At 36.3% G+C, this 25,959-nt stretch overlaps 1 protein-coding gene across 4 annotated transcripts in view; it reads right to left on the bottom strand.

Annotated features, from left to right (window-relative positions):
• RTN4 (reticulon 4) overlaps positions 1-25,959 on the bottom strand; it is a 78,628-nt gene that overhangs the window by 10,999 nt on the left and 41,670 nt on the right. For all 4 annotated transcript variants that reach the window (XM_010333596.3, XM_039461655.2, XM_039461660.2 and 1 more), the window contains one exon: positions 4,276-4,483. In XM_010333596.3, the coding sequence (XP_010331898.2) occupies positions 4,276-4,483 (208 nt within the window). The remainder of the gene's footprint in view (positions 1-4,275; positions 4,484-25,959) is intronic.

The following is a 25,959-nucleotide window of genomic DNA, read 5'->3' as shown; positions in this document are numbered from 1 at the left end:
AGTGGCAATCCTAGTAAAACATAAGCGTTATGTCATCTAGATGCTTTAGTCCATACTGAGATGGCAGAAATTGTTAAATTTTAAAATACTGTATTGGTAAAATAAATATGTAAGTAAATAAAAATACAGTATTGGGGAAAGAACCAAGTCCATAGGAATGTAACAAACAGTTTCATTAGTTATTGTTTCAAAGAAGCCATTTTATCTTGGCAGAGTAGAAACAACTCAGAAGTGCTGAGTGTTCCCGTATCTGTTGGAAGTAGTCCTCCCCATGTCTGAGGACGCCAGTTTCTTACACTGGAAACAACATCATCTTAGACAATTCTTTTTTTTTTTTTTGAGACGGAGTTTCGCTCTTGTTACCCAGGCTGGAGTGCAATGGCGCGATCTCAGCTCACCGCAACCTCCGCCCCCTGGGTTCAGGCAATTCTCCTGCCTCAGCCTCCTGAGTAGCTGGGATTACAGGCACGTGCCACCATGCCCAGCTAATTTTTTTGTATTTTTAGTAGAGACGGGGTTTCACCATGTTGACCAGGATGGTCTCGATCTCTTGACCTCGTGATCCACCCAAAAGTGGATCCCAAAGTGTAATCCCAAAGTGCTGGGATTACAGGCTTGAGCCACCGTGCCCGGCCTTAGACAATTCTTTGTTCCATAGTTTTACCTGTGCAAAATACCCCAAATGTGTTTCCTTGTTTTTAGTCACAGTGCCATCACTCTTTTCTAATTATTTACGAGCTAGAATATTCTATCACTCTCCAAACCAATCTCTCATTTGCCAGCATCCAAATCCATTGTCAGCCAGTGCCAGATTAACCTTATGTGAGCTACCCTAGATAGTGCTGTCTAGGCTGAACTCAGGCAGGAGTTAGAAGAGCTGCCACTACCTAGCTGTACAACATTGCAAAAGGCATTTAACTTCTCTGGGTGAGGGTTCCAACTCTGTAAATTTGAGAAACAGACTTTCCTCAGTTCCTTCAGGCTCAAACATTCTGATTCTATGATTCCAACTTTTCAACCAGAGACATCCTCCTAAATCTTTTCAACCTTATTTCCCACTACTCTTTATGTTGCAGCCAGAAATGAGTCATTCACTAACTATTTTTTAACCTTAATGCCCTTATTAATCATACTGTTTTCCCATTCTGCAATGCTCTCTCTTTTACCTCTGGTAATACTTTATTTAGCTAGTTAGCCCCATCTCAAATCCCACCCATACATGGAGCCTCTCATCTGACACTCTCTTTCATAAAACCATGATCTCTCACTTCTGTATAATTCTAACAATGCTTGCTTTTGTGTTAGTCTTATAGTATTTACCAGATCCAGCTCTGAAATACAGACACATACATACTTGTTATTTTTCTTACTAGAGGATAAACTGTTACGGACCAGGAGTGTATCATTACTAACACATAGTCTAACACTTTCAGACAATTATTAACAAAAAAAATGAGTTACTAATATCAAGTTAAAAATACTCAAAGATTCACACTGATACTTAAATCAGCAATAATTTGTTTATCCAAATTTGAGAAATATAGGAAAGTGGCTGATATAACCCTGGTTGGTATTCTGCTTCTTTGTACCACTGTTTCTGGTTCTTGCTAAAGACAGGATGCCTCACCAGAAGGCACAAAGACAGCACTCCCCATCAATGACACCCTGTGGATATTTACATTGATTCAACTGACATTTATGTCATATTAATACAATGCCAGCACTATTCATCACTCTTTCAGTAACCACAGGTATTAGATACAAACCACACAATATCACCTTTACTAGTGTGATTAGGGGAACTAGGAAAAACTGTCCGACAAGCTTAAACTGGTATGCTGGCTGAATTTACTTTATAATGACTATAAAAGGACTTTTTAAGAATACAGTGTTTCTTGCCAGACATGGTGGTGCAAGCCTATATAGTCCTAGCTACTTGGGACACTGAAGCACGGAGGACTGCTTGAGCCCAGGAGTTCAAGACTAGCCTGGACAACACAGTGAGAACCATCTCTTTACAGAAAGTTAAAAAAAATGAATAAAGTGTTTCTAAGAAGGAAACAAATCACTAATATTTTCCAAAAATCTCAAAAGTGAAATGATGTCTAAAATCTGAACTGTAGAAAATTTAGAAGTTTTGGCTTGACAACATTTTTACATATTTCAGCATAACTGATTAAAAATCATACTTCGTTATGATTTGTGGCTTGATAATAATATGACTCAGCCTTTTTTTTCTTCTTGAGAAAGACTCTTGTTCTATAACCTAGGCTGGAGTGCAGTGGCATGATCACAGCTTATTGCAATCTCGAACTCCTGGGTTCCAGCAATTTTCTCAGGTCAGCTGCCTGAGTAGCTGGGACTATTGGCATGCAACACCACATCTGGCTAATTTTTAATTTTTTGTAGAGATGGGGTCTCACTATGTTGCCCAGGCTGGCCTCAAGCAATCCTCCTGGCTCAGGATCCCAAAGCACTAGTATTACAGGCATGAGCCAACATGTCTGGCTGCCTCTGCCATTTTGAAACTACGATTTCAAGTTACGGAGTTCCAAGTTTTTCCCCACCATCCCATAGAATGGAGTGATACCACCTATCTCACAGAATTATCATAAAGTTAAAATAAATTTATCATTAAAATATGTACATAAAAGGATTACAGAAATAGTTTTTAAATGCTTGCAATCCATTTGAAGAAAAATGATATCCTTATGCAAAATAATTAACATTTTAAAGGCATAGTTAATGTACTAGGAACTGAATTCTCAGATCATTTGGGGTCAGGGCTAGAAAATCCTTCAAAGAGCTGGGTCTTGAATCAAACTTAAAACCAAATAAAAAGTGTGACTGAGGCATCTGGGGAGCTAAGGAAGGAGCATGAACATGGGCACAAAACTCTAGAAAAATGAGAAACATCACCAAGACATCTGGACAGTCTATAGCGGGCCCCTGCTTTTTAGTTTTTTTTTTTTTTTTTTTTTTTCTTTTTCTTTTTTAAAGAAAACAAGTAGTACTTCTAGAAAATATTAATCTGACATCATCTGTAAGAACTAGAAGTCAATCTGGTAACAAATGGAGTCAAATTAGGAGTCAGCAAACTTTTCCTGTAAAGGACCATATTGTAAGCATTTTAGGCTTTCATGCCTATATGGTCTCTGTTACAACTACTGAATTCTGCTACTCCAGTATGAAGCCACCTAAATGAATGAGCATGGCTGCGTTCCAACAAAACTTTACAAAAGCAGGCAGCAGACTGAATTTGGCCCTGGCTGTGCTTTACAAGTTCCTGGTAGGCTGAGGAGCCAGTGGAAAAACAAAATTTAGTCATTTTCTTAACAAAATTTACTGATTTTCTTTAAATTAGATGAAAACAAAAAGATAACATCAAAACAGGAGCCTGAAAACTAGCACGGTACTGTTGTTATAGATGAGAATTAACAAGTTTGAGGAAAAAAGTTCATTTAAAAACGTGGCAAATTAGTGGTTGTCAGGGGTTGGGTCGGGAGTTGAACTGTTAAGAAGTAGGAAGTTTCTTTTCATGTGATAAATATAGTGATAGTTGTACAATTCTGTGAATATACTAAAATCCAATGACTCTTATGATATATGAATTATATGCCAATTAAAAGAAGAGGGGGAAAACATGCGGAGTATCAGGTGAGGGCAGAAGACTCAAACTGAGGTGTGTCTCAATAGCAACTAAATATATAATGCTACAGTATACTTGTGAAAATAAGGGTAGAAAATGAGTTAAGAGACAAGGAGATGCTGAAATAAAGCTCTCCAAAAAATAACTAAAAAGTAATGGCTTAAGAAATGAGAAGAAACTAGATAAAGAAAATACATGAAGAAAAGCTAACAGAAAACTATGGCATCCTACCAGAAAGATATAAAATATCAGAAAGCATGTTATCAGATAGCATAAAAAGTAAGCAATAAAGAATATATAACCCTCACCAAACCTATCCATGTTAAAAAGATACAACATTCATTAAAGTAAGATAACCAATGCCTAACTCTAATAAATATTTCTAACAAGTAGCAGAGTTAGTTTAATGATATGTAAATGGTCTCTTCCATCATAAGCCTTTGAAATAACTTTTAGAAAATCTCAAAAGCAGATGCTTTTGGTATAGCTTAAGCAAATATCTGCAATTAACTTTAAGGGGGAAAAAAAAAAAGCATGCTTGTAACTCTACAGACAGTAGATGAAGTCTTAATAGTAATCCTGCTTACACTATTGCCAATGCATGCCTTGTTTTCCAGACATCTCACCTGAATGGGTGGCCTTCATCTGATTTCTGGATAGCTTGGATCACACCCTTATATATCCTAAAGCTGATGGTCACAGAGAGCAGGGCCAAGGCAATGTAGGCTGTTACACTCACAATGCTGAATACTGTCAATGAAAGCAGTAGGAACAGGCTGGCACCAAACACCACTCCGGTCTTCTTAATGTCTCTCCAGTACAGGAGGTCAACAACTAAAAATTGAAAAAGAAACCTGAAATTAGAACATTATTTTATCCATTTGGATTTGCTCCATCTAAAAAAATTAAACGACTACTACATAAAGTAAAACCAAACCTAAAAAGCTAAAGAAACGCTACCTTTATAAACCACATTTAAAACCTACTCTTAGTAGGTAGATTGTATTGTATATTGATAGTCACATTGGTGTAACACCTCTAGATCTCTGTTTTTGACCATGCAATGTTTTTCATTCAAATTTATTTCTGTGTAACCAAATCATTCTATCTATACACGATGATTAAATGTCTCCAAAGCCTGTCAGTGACAAGGAGTTACTTAAAATCATCTTGGGGTCTGGATGCAGTGGCTCACGCCTGTTATCCCAGCACTGTGGGAGGCTGAGGCAGGTGGATCACCTGAGGTCAGGTGTTCCAGACCAGCCTGCCCAACATGGCACAACCCTGTCCCTTTTAAAAATACAAAAATTAATGGGGCATGGTGGTGCATTCCTATAATCCCAGCTACTAGGGAGGCTGAGGGAGGAGAATCACTTGAACCTGGGAGGCGGATCTGCAGTGAGCCGAGACTGCACCACTGCACTCAAGCCCAGGTGACAGAGTGGGACTGGGACTCCGTCTCAAAAAAAAAAAAAAAAAAAAAACAGCCGGGCGCGGTGGCTCAAGCCTGTAATCCCAGCACTTTGGGAGGCCGAGGCGGGTGGATCACGAGGTCAAGAGATCGAGACCAGCCTGGTCAACATGGTGAAACCCCGTCTCTACTAAAAATACAAAAAATTAGCTGGGCATGGTGGCACGTGCCTGTAATCCCAGCTACTCAGGAGGCTGAGGCAGGAGAATTGCCTGAACCCAGGAGGCGGAGGTTGCGGTGAGCCGAGATCGTGCCATTGCACTCCAGCCTGGGTTAACAAGAGCGAAACTCCGTCTCAAAAAAACAAAACAAAACAAAACAAAACAAAACAAAAAAAACCACCTTGGGGTTTTACATCTCATACAATGCATGATATACAAATAATTCAATAAATATATTCTAATAACAGAAAAAATATTAACACACTAAAATGAGATACTTCAGTGACACCAGAAAATAAGAAAGACTGAGACAGAAAAACTACACATATGAATGAGCTTTACAACTCTGCTTTTTTTCTTTTTACGTCATTTTTTTCTACTAGTAACAACTCTGCCCTTAAGATCTCTCTTTGACAAAATGGAACTGTAACTTAATCTGGCTATCATTAAAAAAAAAACTTTCCTACAAAGCAAAAGGCAAAAGAAACAGCCTTTAGATGACCTGAAAAGCAACTTCCTTCTAAGAGCTGATAAATATAATGCCATCAAAATTTAGGGGTTAAAGAAAAAAGAAAACTAAATGTGTTACACTGTTACATAACATTTATTAATAGTAAGGAGTCAGACAAAGCCCAACTTAGCATGTCTGCTCTTGGACATGGTCATAGGGCCACTGAGGGTATCAAGTAAGCATAGCCTGGTGTCTCAAAATGGGGTTATGCTCAATCCAAGGAGAACCCTGAAATGTGCCAAAGTGCTCTTAAATTCATAGGCTGATGTAACTCATCTCTCTCTGAACTGTGAACAACTGGGAGAAAAAAACATTTATAGTAAATAAATATGGAAATACTCTTCGTAAGAAGAGATGACATCAAAGAAAAATCACATTTTTAGGGCTGCTTTGGTTCTGGTCTCCCAGTCCCCTAAGGTGTATGTAACTTTCCTTTGCTTTTAAAAGGGTACTTCTGTGGGGAAAACTATGTGTGTGAACTGCACGACTGGTTATTAGTACAAAGTCCTTAATTACTGTTAGTGTATCATGAGTACTGTTTAGGATATTTTAAATGCCCATCACTGTGTCCAGTACATAGCAGGGATTCAGATACTTATTTCAGTCACCTAAATGGTCTGGCTTGAATGCTATTAATTTAACATTCTATATATGATTCACAGATTTGTTTTCAAACTCTGATTTCAACTATTTATTCAAATCTTCCCTAACTTGTTTGTTACAGCCCCTGCCTAAAACATCTAAATGAGCTTAGTTCTGTCCCACTAGTTTCTATTATTGTACTAGCAAAACTAAGGACTGACAAGAGTTTGAAATGAAATTATTCATAATGCCATATTGAATAAGGCATTAAAGCGATGCTAATAGATTTCTAGCAATCAGCAAACACTTAATGAGGTGATACTGTTCAAGTAACTCAACCTAGCAGAATGAGAAAACTCATTCTGATTCTTGAAGGCCCTGTCCAACATAATAATTCTAGGAAAGATAAGACATGCAAAAGCAAGTCAATGAAGGTATAAAATAAATATTGTACTGTTATGAGAACTCAGAAAAGGGAAAAACTGGAAGAAATGTTAAAAGACTATGAAATACTGTAAATGGAAATTAAGCTGGGTCTTGAAGAATGAGTGGGATCTAGAAAACCTAAAGGTACAGGCCTAATTGTATTTTTTCTGCTAGCAGTAGTTCTAATAATTAATGCCATTTTCTTATTAGGAGGGTACAGGGAGAGCACAGGCAGAGTGATGATAAAGACAGCCCTTGGTAAGATCACTCTTTCCCGTGAGGCTCCCTTTGTGCCCTACAACAGGTTTAATACACACAAAAAACTTAGGTTCTATAGTTGGATCACCTACACTAAAAAAATGGTTCCACAACTTACGAGCTATGTGACCTCAGGTAAGTCACTGAAGTCCTTTATACTTCAGTTTTTTCACCTATAAAATGTGTATTAAAATAGGAATGAACAAAGGGTATAAAGTTTCTAGATATAAAGGAGAAAAAAGTTTTGAGATTTACTGCACCCCAGGGTGACAAGAGCCAGTGATAGTGTACTACATATTTCAAAATAACTGAGAGTAAATTGCATGTCTCACCACAAAAATAATAGGTAACAAGGGATATTTTAATTAGCTTGATTTAATCACATCACCTTGTATATATGTCAAAGCATACTGTACCCCATAAATATATACAGCTATGATTTGTTAATATAAAAATAGGAATGATCTCATTGAAATATGATTCACTAGATTTTTCATCAGTAAGATAACACAAAGCACTTAACAGAGTACACAGCATATAACAAGTGCTTAATAAATGTCAAGGCTATTTGTTATTATTAGCATCATAATCACCTTACTCAATATTTAAATGGTAAATAAAGAAAAAAATTTCAAACTTATTATTAACTTTAGGTTAATAAACTATACTGTTCTGTTACATTGTAAACTTGTTACTTGATAAACTGCATGGGAAAGGATTTTAAAGCTTATCTAAGTTTTTACTAATACAGGGTAAATAAAAGCTAATAGCCTGAAAGAATCAGCAGGTAAGGTGTACCTCAAATCTATTTATAAAAGTGTCTGGTTCTCAAAGTGCTCAAAAACATTAATTAACCTTCAAAATAAATAAAGTAAATGCAGGTGTACTCACTATTCCTTACCATCATTAAAAACTACTCAGTAAAACCTGGACATGAAATCAATGACTTTAGATTTGAGAGGTTTTGTACAACAAATTAATGTCTAATCAAACTTCCTACTATAAAAGAGTTACTGTCTAAACAGGTGTAGTAACTAGATATGAATTATTTATAATTTCTACCAAAATGAATATGGTAGAAGGAAATATCAGAAATGGAATTCAAGAGACCCACATCCTAGCAATTGTGTGACTTTGGATATGACTCCAACCTCTCTGGCCTTTTTCATCAATAAAGGGCATTAATCTTCCAATCTCTCTTTTCCCCTCAGAAATTATGATGATCCATAGTGAGTAAAAAGATACATACGTTGGTACTGCATTCAAATTCCCAGTCAGTGGATCCAAACCAATGAGGTTTTACTGCTGGCATTATTCGTGCTCAATATAATTTAAAAATATACTTCCTTTTTAAATCTAGATTTTTGGGGGTAGAAGGAAGCTTAAATATTTTTATTCATACCAGTCTTCTGAACTGAACCTTCCTAGAAATATTTTAAGTATCAGACATTATTAAAACTTTAGGAAAATAATAAATTCATATTCCTACAATTTTTAAGCAATTATAAACTATCATTACGGCAACTGTATGAGAGAAACTTTTTTAAAGTTTGAAAAATGATAAACTTTTTAAGCCTGATAGATCTCCACACCTCCTTTATTTCCTGTGCATGTAAATTATGCCAAACACTGCAGTAGCCTATGCAACATTATCGCTTTGAATTATTAAAATCTAAATGAGGCCAGGCACAGTGACTTATGCCTATAATCCTAGCACTTTGGAAGCCCAGGGTGGGAGGCCAGGAGTTTGAGACCAGACTGGGAAATACACAGACCCCTCATCTCTTAAACAAACAAGCAAGCAAGCCTAATGAAAGGTAGGCTTTCAGACAAGTGCTACCCAGTTCCTACATAACTGGACCCAGATCACATCATTAGTAAGTGGCAGAACATGGATCTGAACCCAGGCTTCCTACAGATAAAACTCATATTCTCCATTGTATGATGCCAAATTGAAGGCTGGAGCTGATTAAAGTTCTTCGAAATGTTATCCGGGTGCATGCATAACAAATAGGCAAAGTGTAGGCAGATAATTACTATATGTGAGATGAATCATAAAGGCCAAGAAAAAAATCTAAGTGAAATTAACAAGATACATCCTTTATTGAATAGGGGCAAATTTTAATGTGACTGTTTCACCTATTGTTAGACCCAAAAACGGAGAAAAGGGCTTTACTCCAATATATTTGATAGGTACTTTCCCACACTTGAAAATTATAATTAATTAATTTGTTGAAAATGTCTTTTAAAAACCATGTGAATCTGATTAAATAAAATTAGGGTACATTTATGCAAGAGAAATGTTATGTAGCCATTAAAGAAAGTGATACAGATCTACATTATCATAGAAACATGTCCATAATGATCAATGAAACCAGAATGTTACATAAAGACTCACGGTATATTCTCACTTAAGAAATTAAACATATAACTATGAAGTCTGAAAGGATATCTACTAACCAATGTTTTTCTCTCTGTGTAACAGGATTATCAATGAACTTTACTTGCTTCTTTATTCTTTTCTGTGCCATCTGAAATGGTCCCACTCTAATGGCAAGCATAAATCATGACTATAATCAGAAAAAAAATTCACCCCATTCTGTTTCTATTCGGTACTACTAAAGAATCTTATGAGTGTTATTTTTCCCAGTAGAACACCCTGTTAGCCTAATAAATATTTGGATCCAGCTGACAGTTAAAATTCTAGCAGTATATAAATAAGTTGATGATTCTGTTATTCTCGGTTGAATCAAGTCAATTTCCCCAAAGTTGACGATACCAGTATAGTCATGTATAAGGCCCAGCAGCACTCAATGATCACAGCCTTAAATTATATAAAATTAACTATACAAAAGTACAGTAAATCCTAACTTACCACTTCCTTTTCTCCTGTTCCTAAGAACAAGGTCTTTTCAATAAATGGAAAAGCTCTGAAAATTACATATGAAGCCCACACATACTAAATGAAAATATGTAAACAGGTACATGAGACTAGCTCACAGCAGGTATCATGACAGACATGCTGAAACAAGCACTAGGAATGCTCTGGTGGAGCCATGGGACCCTTAGAGCACTGGAGGAGAACAAAAAGGAAAAACAGCCAAGAGAAATGAGACAACTAGGCCCTGATAGTCACATGCAAGACAAAATGAATATATCCCAGAATACGAACATCTGAGAGGCAATCTACACTGCCACCAATACCACTGTGCAAAGTGCAGAAGAATTTCAATCTTTTTCTGTAAGGGAGCTGAAGATATTTTAAGTGAAGCTGCAAGAATGAAAATGTATTAGTTGTTAGCAAACAGCGTGGGTGACTTAACTGACATTTGCCAACAAAATTTCTAGTTCCTTACAGATTCTTCAAATTGGTTTTAATTTAAAAAATTATGAAAGATTGTTTATCCAGGATAATTGATTCTAAATAGGAAGTATAGAATTTTATTAAAATCCCTTCTGAGAAATATATTTAAATACTGTTGCTTCTGATGGTCAACAATTGTTAATTTAGATTCATTAGTTTAGATGTTTGTTCAATCCTGAAACCAAAATCAAAGACATCACAAGAAAGATAAACTACGAATAAATATCCCTTATGAATATAGATGCAAGAATCCACAACAAAATACTTGCAAACTGGATCCAGCAACATATAAAAAAGATTACACATTATGGCCAAGTGGCCTTTATCCCAGAAATACAAGATTGGTTCAACATAGGAAAATCAATCAACATAATACACCATATTAATAGGATAAGGACAAAAACCACATGATCATACCAATAGATGCAGGAAAAGCATCTCACAAAATCTAACACATTTTCAAGACAAAACATTTAACACCCTAGGAACAAAAACGAACATTCTCAACCTGATAAAGAGTATCTACAAAAACCCACAGCTAACATCATATTAAATGGTAAAAATCTGTCCCCCTAAGACCAGGAACAAGACAAGTACATCCATTCTTGCCACTTCTGGTTCAACATTGTCCTGGGGGTACTATGCAGTGCAAATGGCCAAGAAAAAGACATATAAGCCATCCCTATTGGAAAAGAAGAGATTAACTCTCTATTTGCAGATAACATGATCTGATACAGTAAATCCTCAATGTCAAGGATAGGTTCTTGAAAACAGCAATTTCAAGTGACATGACATGTAAGAAAACCAATTTTACATAGGCTAATTAATATAAACAAGACTTATTATTAATATAAACTTATTACTAATATAAACAGTTTCAATGGCATATTTTTGGTCACAAAATCATCATTATATTCTAAACAAAAGCCGGGTACAGTGGCTCACACCTGTAATCCCAGCACTCTGGGAGGCTGAGGCAGGTGGAGGATCACCTGAGGTCAGGAGTTTGAGACCAGCCTGGCCAACATGGTGAAACCCTGTCTCTACTAAAAATACAAAAATTAGCCGGCATGGCGGCAGGTGCCTGTAATCCCAGCTATTTGGGAGGCTGAGGCAGGAGAATCACCTGAACTCAGGAGGCAGAGGCTGCATGAGCCAAGATCACTCCACTGTATTCCAGCCTGGGTGGCAGAGCAAGACCCTATCTCAAAAAAAACAAAAAAAAGTTTCTAAATTAAGACTCAAAGCACTTCTACTATTAAAGCCTGAAATAATGTAAGCTACCCATACATTTAAGAAAGATATTTTAAAACCCAATTTTTGGTGAATCAGTGAGTGATGGTGGTTGTAGTAGTAGTGGGTTAAATCAAGGAACAAATGTTTGCAAAGCAAATACTGTCGTAGGAAGCACCTCCCACCACAACCACACAGTTCAAAAACAACAAATACGGCAGGATCACTAAGTGCCTTCATACTGCATCATTTATTGTGCATTTGCATGATTATCGTATACTTTATGAATTTTTATTTTAAAATAATCTGTATTCATTCATTCATTCATTCATTTATTTTTCCAACCTGCTTATTCCAGTTCTCGGTCATGGGTGGCCAGAGCCTATTCTGACAGCTCAGGGAGCAAGGCAGGAACCAACCCTGGACAGGACATCATTCCATCGCAGGGCACACTAATACACACACCTTTACATTCACTCATACTGAGACAACTGAGACACACCAATGAACCTAATGTGTATATCTTCGGAATGTGGGAAGAAACTACAGAATACCCAGAGAAAACCCCACACAGACATAGGGACAACATGCAAATTCCATACCGACAGTGGCCTCAGCCAGGAATTGGTTTTTTGTTTTTTTCCCCCTCATCCACATTATAACGAAACAACACTCAACACAACAATTATATCTGAGGGCCTACTGTATGTATTTTAAAAATTCTAAGGAATCCACAAAAAAACTACTAGAAATAATGAATGAGAGTCCAGCATGGCTGCTGGACACAGTATCAACATACAAAAATGAACTGCATTTCCATACACCAGCAATAAACAAATCTGAAAATGAATTAAATAATTCCATTTATAATAGCATAGGAAAAAACAAAATACTAAGGAATAAAGTGAGAAGAATTAAGACATATAAACTATAAATGATAATACACTGTTGAAAGAAATTAAAGGCAACTTAACTGGAAAGACATCTACTGTTCAAAAATTGAAAGACATTGTTAAGACAGTAACACTCCTCAAATTGATCTGAAATATAAACACTATCAAAATCCCAGCCGTCTTTTAGCAAAAATTGACAGGCTAATTGCAAAATTCATATGGAAATATAAGGGATCCAAAAAATTAAGACAAAACTTGAAAAAGTACAACAAAGGTCGGAGGACCTGAACCTTCCTATATTAAAACTTCCTAAAAAGCTACAGTAATCAAGACAGTAGAGTAGTTACACAAGGACAAACAGGTAGATTAGTGGAATACAGCTGATAACCCAGAAATAAACCATTACATTTATGGTCAACTGATTTTGACAAGGGTACCAAGGCAACTCAATGAGAAAAAAAATCAGTCTTTTAAACAAATGGTGTTGGGACAACTGGATGTCCAACTGCAAAAAAAATGACGTTGGACTATTCTACTTCATATCACATATAAAAGTTAACTCATACTGGCTCAAAGAGTTAAAGAAGCTTAAACTAGAAAACTCTTTTTTCTTTCTTTCCTATCTTTTTGTTGTTGTTGTTATTGCTGTTGAGACAGGGTCCTACTCTGTTGCCCATGCTGAAGCATAATGATGCAAAAACAGGCAACCTCAGCTTCTGGGGCTCAAACAAGCCTCCTGCTTTAGCCTTCCAAAGTGCTGAGCTGCGTCAGGGCACCCAGCCAGAAAACTCTTTAAGAAAAAAATAACTGTAAATTTTCATGACTTTGGATTAGGTAATGGTTTCTTACCTGTAACACCAAAAAGGACAAACAACAAAAAAAAAAGATAAATTGGATTTCATTAAAATTAAAAACTTTCACCACAAAGAAAGTGGAAAGATAACATACAGACTGAGAGAAAACACTTGCAAATCAATTATCTGATAAGAGACTTTTACTCAGAATATATTTTAAAACTTTTACAACTCAACAATAAAAAGGCAACCCAATTTAAAATAGACAAGAGATTTGAACAGCCATTTCTCCAAAGAAGATATAGAAATGGCCAATAAGCACATGAAAAGATACTCAACATCATTTAGTCATTATAAAAATGCAAACCAAAACCACAGTAAGATACCACTTCGTACCCCTAGAATGGCTATAATCATAAAGATGAGCAGTAACAACTGCTGACAAGAAGTGATAAAGATTAGAAGCCTCAGACATTGCTGACGGGAATGTAGAACTCAGCCACTGGGAAAAACATTTGACCGTTCCTCAAAAAATTAAATACAGAGTTACCTTTTGACCTAGCAATTCCATTCCTAGGAATTTTTACCCAGGAAACTAGAAAACCTGTGTGCACACAAAAACTCAACACACAAATGTCCACAGCAGCATTATTCATGATAGCCAAAAAGAGGAGACAGACAACCCCAATGTCTGTCAATCGATGAATGGATTAAAAAAAAAAAAAAAAAAGTATGTCCATATAGAATATTATTGGGCCATAAAACAAAATGAAGTGCAGTAGTCCTCCCTTACTGAATTTTCCCTTTCCCTGGTTAGAGTTTCCTGCAGTCAACCAGTTAAAAAGTAGGTGAGTATAGTACAATGAGGTATTTTGAGAAAGACATCACATTCATATAACTTTACTATAGCTTACTGTTACAATGATTCTAATTTATCGTTAATTAATGCTGTTAATCTCTTACTATAATTTACAAACTGAAGTTTATTGCAGTTATGCATAGATAGAAATAAACATACTATATACAGCGTTCAGTCCTATCTGTAGTTTCTAGGGCATACACTAGGGGTCTTAGAGCCTTATCTCTCAAGGGTAAGGGGAAACTACTGTACTGATACATGTTACAACCTGGAAGAACCTTGAAAACTGAAAGAAGCCAGTCACAAAAGGTCATATATTTTATGATTCTGTTTATAGGAAATGCCTAAAACATGCAAGTTATGAATTCTGTAGAGACAGAAAAGAGGTAAGTGGTTGTCAGGGGCTGGGGAAAAGGGAAGCGGAGTGACTGCTAAAGGGTATGGGGGGCTTCTTGGGGAGGGGGCAAAGAAAACGTCCTGGAAATAGATTAAAAACTTTAAAAAAGTAGTCATTTTAGGCCAGGCGCGGTGGCTCAAGCCTGTAATCCCAGCACTTTGGGAGGCCAAGGCGGGTGGATCACGAGGTCGAGAGATCGAGACCATCCTGGTCAACATGGTGAAACCCTGTCTCTACTAAAAATACAAAAAATTAGCTGGGCATGGCGGCACGTGCCTGTAATCCCAGCTACTCAGGAGGCTGAGGCAGGAGAACTGCCTGAATCCAGGAGGCGGAGGTTGCGGTGAGCCGAGATCGCGTCATTGCACTCCAGCCTGGGTAACAAGAGCGAAACTCCGTCTCAAAAAAGTAGTCATTTTAACATATTTCTTTACTAGGTTATAAACTGCATAAAAGAACATGTATGTCTTACTAAGTTTATTCCCACAGCTGAGCAGAAAGCCAAAAACAACTAAACTTTCAATATTATTGTTGACTGATTAGAATGAATGTATACCTTATGACAGGTTACTAATTCTAATTGATTTAGTCAAAAAAGTGTTTCTATGCTTTGGACTTAACATTTAATTACACTATTTTCAGATGTCTATATTTATTAAATAACAAATAATGCTTTCAGTTAAATTTATGAAAAAGCAAACACTGTTTTGCAGACTTGTCTTCCTTTACAAGACCTTAGAAAACTGCTAAGTACCTTTCATCTTTATGTTCCCATTACCTACATCATCAACGCTTGCTGCATTGTCTGAATAGCGGTCAGGTTATTTTTATGACAAAAACATTTAAATTAATCTTCAAATTAAAATAAAGGACACCTTTCTTTTTCTTTTCTTTTTTTTTTTTTTTCCCAGGAAGATTGCTGTTAACTTCTACTTTTTTTTTTTTAATTGCATTTTAGGTTTTGAGGTACATGTGAAGAACATGCAATATTGTTGCATAGGTACACACATGGCAGTGTGGTTTGCTGCTTTCCTTCCCCTCACCTGTATCTGTCATTTCTCCCCATGCTATCTCTTCCCACCTCCCCACACCCCCGTCCCTCCCCCATTTCCCCACAATGGACCCCAGTGTGTAGTGCTCCCCTCCGTGTCCATGTGTTCTCATTGTTCAACACCCGCCTATGAGTGAGAACATGCGGTGTTTGATTTTCTGCTCTTGTGTCAGTTTGCTGAGAATGGTGGTTTCCAGGTTCATCCATGTCACTACAAAGGACACAAACTCATCGTTTTTGATGGCTGCGTAATATTCCATGGTGTATATGTACCACATTTACCCTATCCGGTCTATCATTGATGGGCATTTGGGTAGGTTCCAGGTCTTTGCTATTGTAAACAGTGCTGCAATGAACATTCGTGTGCACGAAGGACACCTTTCAATAAGAACTACAGGATCACCAAAATGTTAAAATGTTGTTGGATTCCTCTATAATCACTTTAGTGTTTCCTTATTTTTGAAAAAACAAAACTTATACAAGTAAAGTTTAACTTTTCTTGGTTCCTCAAGTCTCCTTCTACTCTGCAGAATAAAGTGTTAATCATGCAAGGTAACCCTATACTGTGCCCTAAACCTTAGTCATATAATATGCTCATTAAATATACTTTCAAAGATCTGAAATGAATTTATCAGTACTTCTCCATTTATAACTTTGGGGAATGCTTATGGATTACTAGAAATAATGCTCATCAATTTTAACAAACCCTTGTAATTTAGAAAAAAGTAATTTCTGTCCTGCAGTCCTTGCCAACTTTTGTTTCCAATATAAGAACGTAAAAAATCATTGATTGTGTTTCGTGTAACGGCATCTTTATCAAACTAAAATGCTAATTCAAAATAACTCAGTACACTTAAATCTTTTCTTTAAAATAAAAACTTCTGGCTCAATGCACAGTAAGAGGAGTTGCCTACATTTGGTAATCACAAACTGTCATCTGCCATAGCTAAAAATAGTGTCAGCCTGCATTGCATGCCTTACATGCAGAAGTCATCCAATTACATTTTGCCTCAAATCAAATTCTTATGTTCTTTGAATAGCCTGAAGTCAGGTTTCAATTTTAAAGGCTTTTGTCTTGGGGGAGGGGTGGGGGAGAGTTGAACTGGCTGTTCCTAAAAATACTAGGACAGGGAATGGCTGGCAGAAAAACACCTACTTTTGAAGCAAAAGCAAGTATTAAGTTCTCTTTAATAACACCAGGTGAGGAATGAGAATGGCAGTTAAACAGGAAATAAATAAATATATATTAGAATGGTATTAAAATTTTAGTTGTTTTGTACAAACAATGTTTACAATAAGTATTTATATATTTATTAGGAATCACAATCCTTAATCAAATGCTTCCCAACTGCCAGGAAAAGTAATTAGAATTCAGAATTGATCATTAAGTACTACACAGAAGTAAGCTTTTATCTCAACATAGTAAGCATTCACCTGTCAAATAAATGACAGGCAAAGGTCCAGAAAAAGTATCTGTGTAGAGTTTAGATCTTTTCACAAAGAGATTAAGAGGACCTTGAGTCCTGTTTCTTCCTTCAGGTTCGTATCAACATGATCTGAGACGATAATGTAATCTCTGTTTCCCTGTATGTAAAATTAGAAAAATAATACCCACCTAACAAATTATTTAAGGCTGAATGAAAATTTCACGAACGGAAATGCTTGGTGAACTGAACACACTAAATAAAGGTACTAAAGCTCAAGACATAAGGTCAAGTAAGGCAATCAAATATTAAATGTAATGCTTAGCTAAGCCCTGATTTTTTAAAAAAGGTGAATTCAACTTTCTCTGAAAGTATGTCTAAAGAGGTTTCAATTAGCAAGTCTCAGGCTGATGAGTACCTGTTATTGCTACAAAAGCAACTCAACCAAATACCTGGCAAACCACCATCGCTGTTGGCTATCTCCTCTTCCTTTAAACAGAGGTTTTAAACGATACATGAAAAATTTCAGGTCCTGTCTCTTCCCCTAAATCTTTCCTGTCTTACTTCAATATTCAATAACATTACAGTGCTTTGGCTAATTTTATCCACTGTGAAATTCAACGATAAAGCTAAAGAAGTCATTTTGTGCTGCTATACAATTTTGTGGCAAAAATTACACTCACTGAAATTCCAAATACCTGATTCACCCTCTATTTATTCCAAACCCTTATGCACAGCTGCAATTGTAAACTAAATTATGTTAAAAATGAACTAAAATAAACTTAGTTTCATAGTTATTGGTTTTTATGTTCCAGAAAAAGTCAATCAAACCTTTTTTTTTTTTTAAGGCAGGGTCTCCCTCTGTCACCCAGGCTGTAGCACAGTGGCGCCATCATAGCTAACTGTAGCCTCAACCTTCTGGGCTCAAGCAATCCTGCCGCCTTAGCCTCCAGAGTAGCTGGGTTCATAGGTGTGTACCACCACACCAAGTTAATTTTTTTTTTAATTTTGTAGTGACAGGGCCTCCCGATATTGCCCAGGCTAGTGTCGAACTCCCAGGCTCAAGTGATCCTCCCACCTTGGCCTCCCAAAGTGCTGAAATTATAGGCATGAGCTATGAGGCCCAGTCAATGTTCTTTTTTCCTGTATTTCAAGTAGAAAATGGCTTAATATGCTGCAGGAACATAAAAAACTACCTATGGCTGTTTACTGTATTCTAAGGATAATACGAATTCCTCTAAGAGAAATTCAACAACACCACACGTGCTTCATTTATAAATTAATTAAATTCACCAGCTTACTTCATTAGTTCATGTGGTTTCAGTATTTCCCTCAATCCCACACCCTATTTCCAACTTTACTAAGAGAAAACAAATAAAAAATGGCAGAAAAGTTCTAAATTCTCACTCCTAGTTTTTCTAAACCATGATAATTTCCTCTTTATAGAATAATCCTATATTTAATTTCATTTTCTCTAAGGTAAAGCTAAATACATATCTTCTCTTTAAGTATGTTGGATATACATGACTCTCCCTACTTGTACTCACTTTAACAATTTTCAATTGTAAAGAATGTTAAAATGAGAACTTTTCCTATGACAAGTCTGTATTTCTGATTATCATATACACACACATTTTTCTTTTCTTTTTTTTTGAGACAAGAGTCTCACTCTGCAGCCCAAGCTGGAGTGCAGTGGCGTGATCTAGGCTCACTGCAACCTCTGTCTCGGGGGATCAAGCAATTCTTATGCCTCAGCCTTCTGAGCAGCTGGGACTACACCTATGTGCCACCAAACCCGGCTAATTCTTTGCATTTTACTGAAGACGGGGTTTCACCATGTTGCCTAGGGTGGCCTCGAATTTCTGAGCTCAGGAGATCCGCCCACCTCAGCCTCCCAAAGTGCTGGGATTACAGGCGTGAGCCACCGCACCTGGACTTTAATAAATTTTGATAAGCATGCAGTTATTATTGTAAATTGCTAGAACTGATCAAAACCTATATAAACAGAAACTTAAAATTAAAAAATAAACTTGTTCAATGTATAATTTGCCTTCTTGTTAGCATCTGAGCTTAAAATCAGCAGGCACTAAGTCTTAGAAACAGGAAATTACTGCTCAGAATCCTATTTTCTACTAACAAAAACTAAATGGAAAACCATACTGTGTCATAACTCTAGAAACTTGAACTTAATATACTGGAGTTGGGGAAGGAGGGGAACTCAAAGCAAATTATTAGTTTAAAACAGAATGGACTTCATTAATAAGTAAATCAGTTATATTTATTCTTCCATAACCTTATACACCTATTGTGTACACAATAGAAATGTTCACTGAATCAATGAACAGTACAATGAAACAAGGTACTCATAGCATGAATAGAATAATCTATTCAAAACTATTTTAGATTTAGGTGAAAGACAATAAACAAGAGTATATAACAAGAAAGTTGTAATTCCAAACATTCTATGAAAAAAACAGAATTTTAGTAAGTCTGTAGTGAGTGAGTAGAAATTTCAAAATCCACTTCAATGCCTAATTCTTAATGATGGACTTTGAATATTATGATTAATATTTGATAATTTTTATTTTTAAATTGCTTTGAGCTTCTTAAATAAATGTTATATAGAATAAATACAATAGTGATATAGTATTTGAAGAAAGACAACACAATAATATTTTAGTGTCCATAATACATCAAATGCCTATTAGGCAGCTCAAAAAAAACTTGAAAGCCATGAAGCAGATTAAATACACACACGTGCATACACACACGCGCACACACAAATGTCAGCCTTATTCATAATAGAGCAGAGAAATAAATATAAATGTGGTGTTGGAACACTGCTCCAAGGATGCAAGGAAAAGTACTGCCTAAATTAGACATCATCCTTTAGCCCAAATCTTAGCAAGAGATGGGACGAAGGGAATACAGTCAGCCCTCTCTCTCCATCTGCGGGTTCCACATCTGCAGATTCAACTAACTGTGGATGGAAAAAAAGTAGTTAGGCCTATGATGGCTGCATCTGTACTAAACAAGTACTGACGTTTTTCTTGTCATTATTCCCTAAACAATGTAACAACTATCTACACTGTAAAAAGTAACTCAGAGATGATTTCAAGCATGCAACAAGATGTGCATAGGTTATACGAAAATACTGCACCATTTTATATAAGGGGCGTGGGCATGTGTGGATCTTGGTATCCACGGTATAGGGGGACACAGGGTAGAGGGCTGGATATTATCTCTGGCAGGTATTGAGATAGCTGTACATAAAAAGGGAACTTAGGGGACACCCAGAGAAAAAATTTTAGAATTCTATTCACTGCCTAGACATTCTGCCTACATCCAAGCATGGGATCCCATCCTTGAAGGATGAAAAGAAATTATTCTCCTGGCCCAGGAAATTCCCACTAGGTTTAATCTTTTAACAATACATGTACTAAATCACTACATACCTATCTTCTTCCATGATTAGTGTGACGGACAACTACCTGCCTTTTTTACTGCAGTGAGAACAATACGAAAGAAGTATGACACTCAATAATATGCCACAACTAGACTATGCAAAAATAACATATCAAAGCATGGGCCATTTTAGCTTTTATACTTCTCAATCTTTGGTTACTCAAGTGGAAGTATAAATTAACAAAATAAAAACAAAGGCTTCACGACACCATGGACCTGTGGCATGGTCCTGACCAATATCTAAACTCTCATGTTCTTGGTTTCCTTATCAGTAAAATAAGAAAGTTGGAATAAATGATTAATAGGAGCAGAAATACTCTAAAAATCTTGAATTTACGGAAGTTCCTTAAGTTAATTGTTCCTTTAAGAAGGGAAGAGGTGGGGAATCATTTTTCTAATTTATCCCACTTGAAAACACATTTTAAAATTTTCCAAAAATTTATGTGGATTTAAGGCCAGAAGTAAACCTGGCTGAACAATGGAGCTCTCAGGCTTTCCCTTCATTGAGAAGCTGCACCGAGTCAATCAGAAGACCTAGTGATGAAGCCATCACTGTTTTCAGCCTTCAAAAAAAATTTGGAGGCTGGAAAAAGAGCCAAGATATGTTTGTATAAATAATTGTAACAGAAAACACAAAATGAGACCCCCTATGCCCCACTTAGGGAAAAAAAAAAATACAAAATGAAAACCCAGAGATGGGAGTGAGGAACACTGAACGACCTCCCGAAGGAGGTTTAGTGAACACCTCAGGAGAACCGGGCCTTTGATAAGGACTACTTGGGCAAAATGAAATGGGAAGAAAGGGTATTCAAGGTGGAGAGAAAAACACAAGCAAAGGCAAAGAACAGGCATGTTTAGAGGGAACAAGTCCTTCAATGTGGCTGGAGACAAGGAGTAGTGAAAGATGAAATTGTAAAGGTTGGGACTAGTCCATGGAATGCCTTTTAAACATCCAGGGTAGACAGTATAAACTTCATTTGAAAAGTAAGTAAAGGAAAACCCCTTAAGTGCCATGATTAGAGCTGTACTATGGAAGAGTAATTTTAATTTGGCTATGACACATATAATTTAGTGGAAAGACCAGTTAGGAGTCCTGGTAAGGATTAGGAGTACACAGACTTGGGTAAATAAAATAGAGAGACTATTTCTTTCTTTTTTTTTTTTTTTTTTTTTTTTTTTGAGACGGAGTTTCACTCTTGTTACCCAGGCTGGAGTGCAATGGCGCGATCTCGGCTCACCGCAACCTCCGCCTCCTGGGCTCAGGCAATTCTCCTGCCTCAGCCTCCTAAGTAGCTGGGATTACAGGCACGCACCACCACGCCCAGCTAGTTTTTTTGTATTTTTAGTAGAGACGGGGTTTCACCATGTTGACCAGGATGGTCTCGATTTTCGACCTCGTGATCCACCCGCCACGGCCTCCCAAAGTGCTGGGATTACAGGCTTGAGCCACCGCGCCCAGCCTCTAGAGAGACTATTTCTACCATTGCTCACACTCCTTACACATTTTTACAAAGCTGGTTCTTATCAAGTAATTTAATGAGTTAACACTGACAAAACAGCTATCTTAGAAAATTATTAAGAAAAGAATACATACAATTTAACCTCAGCCACAGATCCATGATACACACTTGCATTCATTGATGAAAGTAGCAATTTGTACAATCTTTCTGGAGAACAGTTTGGTAACAGGCACCCAAAGACTAAATACCATAACCCAGAAATTTGGAAATAATCATGAATGGAAACAAAGACTTATATTCTGTTATAATCATTTTGGCATTGTTTTTGCAGGTTGAATATTCCTGTAATACTTGGAACTAGAATATGTTAGAATATTTGGAAATATTTTGGAATACTTGCATATACATAATGAGGTATCTTGTTGCTGAGGCCCAAGTCTAAATGTGAAATTCATTACGTTTCGTCTACACATTATATCCATAGCCTGAAAGGAATTTTATGCAATATTTTATATAAGTATGTGCATGAAACAAAGCTTGTGTTAAGTATTTATGTGTGGAATTTTCGACTTGTGGCATATCACATCAGTGCTCAAAAAGTTTCCGGCTTTGGAGCAGTTTGGCTTTTAGATTTTCAGATTAGGGATGTTCAATCTGTACTTGCAAAACGTTCCCAGTAACTCGATTTAACTAGATGGAACCAAAAGACTGTAGTCATTAAAATAATGTAGCGTATTTAAAAAATAAAAAGATATTTCCCCACTTAATGGAGGAAAAAGACTACAGAATAAATATACCACATAACCCTCCCAACACACACACCCTGTTAAAAAGATGCCCCAAAACCATTCTCTATTTGATGTTTTATTCTTCTACTTACCTTCTAAATTCTCTGTAACACATACATACGTAGTGCTGCACTAACCTAAGATCTAGACAATGTATTTAATTATAATGCCTAAACATTCAGTTTTAACAAAGTTTAGAACTAAAAGGAGAGTCCTTCTTCCAATCAGTAGACCCCGTAATAGGTTAATGCCAAAGTTCCTTTGTTGGGCATTTTTTGGCCTTCCCAAGAAGTAAAGCATTTCAAACACCAAGAGCCCTGCTCTTCTCTACCAAAATGTCAGTATGAGCTATACTCAAGGCTTTCAAAAAATGTCAAGTAGCTTATCCAAGTAAAGATCAGGGAGCCCTAAAAGAATCTCTGCTCGAAAGTATGCTGTAGAAATGGTCCAAAGCTAGTTTTTCTTGAGATATAATTAAATTGAGTTTTAATGCTAGAAACATTTCTTTCCCTATCTTATAGAAATTCCTCTCAAGGGTCATCTCTGGCACATTAACTGACAAATCCAGAGTACCGTAGCAATAAAAAAAAGTGTTGCACCTACTTTTAAAATTTAACAAGATTCACATCCATTTCTCACTCATATTAACCAGCTTCTCTATAGTATAATTGCCCATTCCTTCTTTAAAATTCTTTCCCCGTTTAGTATCAGTGAAACTACACTATCCTGCTTCTTGTACTGCTCTATATAACCTCATCTTTCCTGATGCCGCAGATCTCCCTAACTTAGGTTTTTAGGCTTTCCTTCCTTAATTGTCAGTTCTTTCAGTGCAAATCTCCTCACACAGTATTCACCTGCCTCACTCTGCATTTGCCAGTTCTTTATCAGTAAACCTGTCATTTCTCTGAGCTTTCTGGATGCTCTATCATCACTTGAAAGTGTCTGAAACCCAACTTGGCATCTTTTCTATTTTAGCTCTATTTCTACTAATACTAAAGGACTATCACTGCCAATGGTTCACTCTAATTCAAACTTTATGTTGTCTCTTGAGTCTTTCCACCTCATCCTTGTCATACAAATCTATACCAAATGTCAAGTATTCCTTCCTTGAATTTCTCAAATCTGCCACTTCCTTTTCCTTCCTATTTCAGGTGAAACTCAAGCCTATCTGCTTTAAATCTGGGCACAGCTACAGTCATCCTAACTGGTGTGCCTATAAGTTATTCTCCCCAGTTGATCTTAATGCAGCACCCAAATGAATCTTTCAAAACTGCTATCATGCACCATTCCCTATTTTAAAACTTCCAAAGCCTTTTTATTTTACGATTAAATCCAAAACTCAATGTCTTCTGTGGTCTGGCCCAAGGTATCTTGCCATAAAATCAGAGAACCTCTCAACTGAACCCTGGACATCATGCAAACAAGGAAATGAAGACCAGAAAGGGTAAGTTTCTTATTCTAGCCAAAATCAAAAAAATACCAGAACCAAGACTTAAACCTTACATCACCATGTCGCAAATTTGCCCAACAACATGAACTACACCAGGATGCTTAACATATTGATTGCCAGGCCCTATAAAATTTGATTTGATAGTTCAGGAGAACCTGCATTTTTTAGGAGCACTAGATGATTCTCATCTACAGAAGTATGAGGAAACCTAATTCAGATCATCTAGATTTTCTACATTCTTTGACCACACCAATCTGATATTTCAACTCCCATCCTAAATATTCTGTTATATCCTGAAAGTTATTTACTGTCTCAATTATACCTTTTTTGTGGTTACATCACTCTCCTACCCCACCCAAAGCCCCAGGCCTACCCATTCCTTCCTATTTTAAGCTCTAAAAAATCTTTTGACTACCTTAATCAAAATTCTCCATAAAACCCCAATTATCAATACTATATAAAGGTCATTTGTCACAAGAAACAACAGAAAATATGAAGAATATATGAAAGAATGCAAATTATTGTTTTTAGCCTGAAAGATCAAATATCTTAAATACTAATCAGCACACACACACACACACACACACACACACACACACAACCTTTTAAAGAACACTGAAACCAGAGCATCTCTCACCTCTCACATCTGTCACTATACTATACTGGTGGTCAGGGGGAGAATGCAGTAGAAAAATGCTTAAGTGTATTTTCAAAATTTACCTATATCCTAGATTAGGCTCCTTCTCTGCTGCCAAACTTTTTTTTTTTTTAATGAGGAAAAACTCATTCCATGTAGCTTCCAACTGCTCAGTGATTTCCAATTTAAACCTTACTCTGCAATCTTAACTACTACTCTGTAACATTAAAATATAATTTTACCATTGAATCAGAAAAACAGGCAAAGTTAGTCTTACTGACCAAAACAGCCAGACAAGTACTAAAAAATATTAGGTAATTTCGCTTACAAAGTGAGGCTCCCCAGAGATATCCAGGAGTAAATTCAGTTTTACATTTGGTGCCTAAAAATAATCAAAAAATCTCTGGAAAACTATGAACTACATTGGATCTTAATTTCTCCTGTCTCACAATACCCTTAGATTACTTCAACAAATAAAAAACTTAAGATATTATTTAATGGTCTAACACTTAAGTTATTAATAAAGAGCCTTAATAGTTGCCGAATGAACCCTGATACGACTTTTCACCTACTTTTAAGGCCTCTATTTATTGTATTATCACTGGTATCATTTTCACTTAGCAAAAGCTACCATGTATCAATCCATCAATCTGTAATGATAACAGCTAGCAGGATGAAGACATACAAAACCTTCTCTTTAAGCTCACATGTATAGAAATCCTAAAGACAAAAATCCAAAGCTGTACTGTTTTCTATTCTTTTTTAAGTTGCAACCATAAAAATCTGACCAATGTCTCAATATGATCTCAATTTTAAATTCACCTTTTCCCCCATGTCTTTATTGAAAAAAATTTTTAAAGGATATTGTAAAAATTACTCCAATTAGCTCTACATACTGTTTTTAGAACTATTGTTGCCAATCCTGCTTGAAGGAAGGAATTTTTTTTTTTTTTTTTAATTATAAAACTTGAATGTAGCCAGGAAAAAAAAATGCTTATATAGAATGTCTATTTGGGCTACTTAAAAATAGCTTTAATAATTTTAAGGTAATTTAAGTGGTCAGCTATATAGCCTACCACCTTCTTT

The sequence above is a fragment of the Saimiri boliviensis genome, chromosome 1, assembly GCF_048565385.1.
Source record: "Saimiri boliviensis isolate mSaiBol1 chromosome 1, mSaiBol1.pri, whole genome shotgun sequence".
NCBI lineage: Eukaryota > Metazoa > Chordata > Mammalia > Primates > Cebidae > Saimiri > Saimiri boliviensis.
Note: the sequence above shows the minus strand (reverse complement) of the source record. Positions and strands in the feature narration are given on the sequence as shown.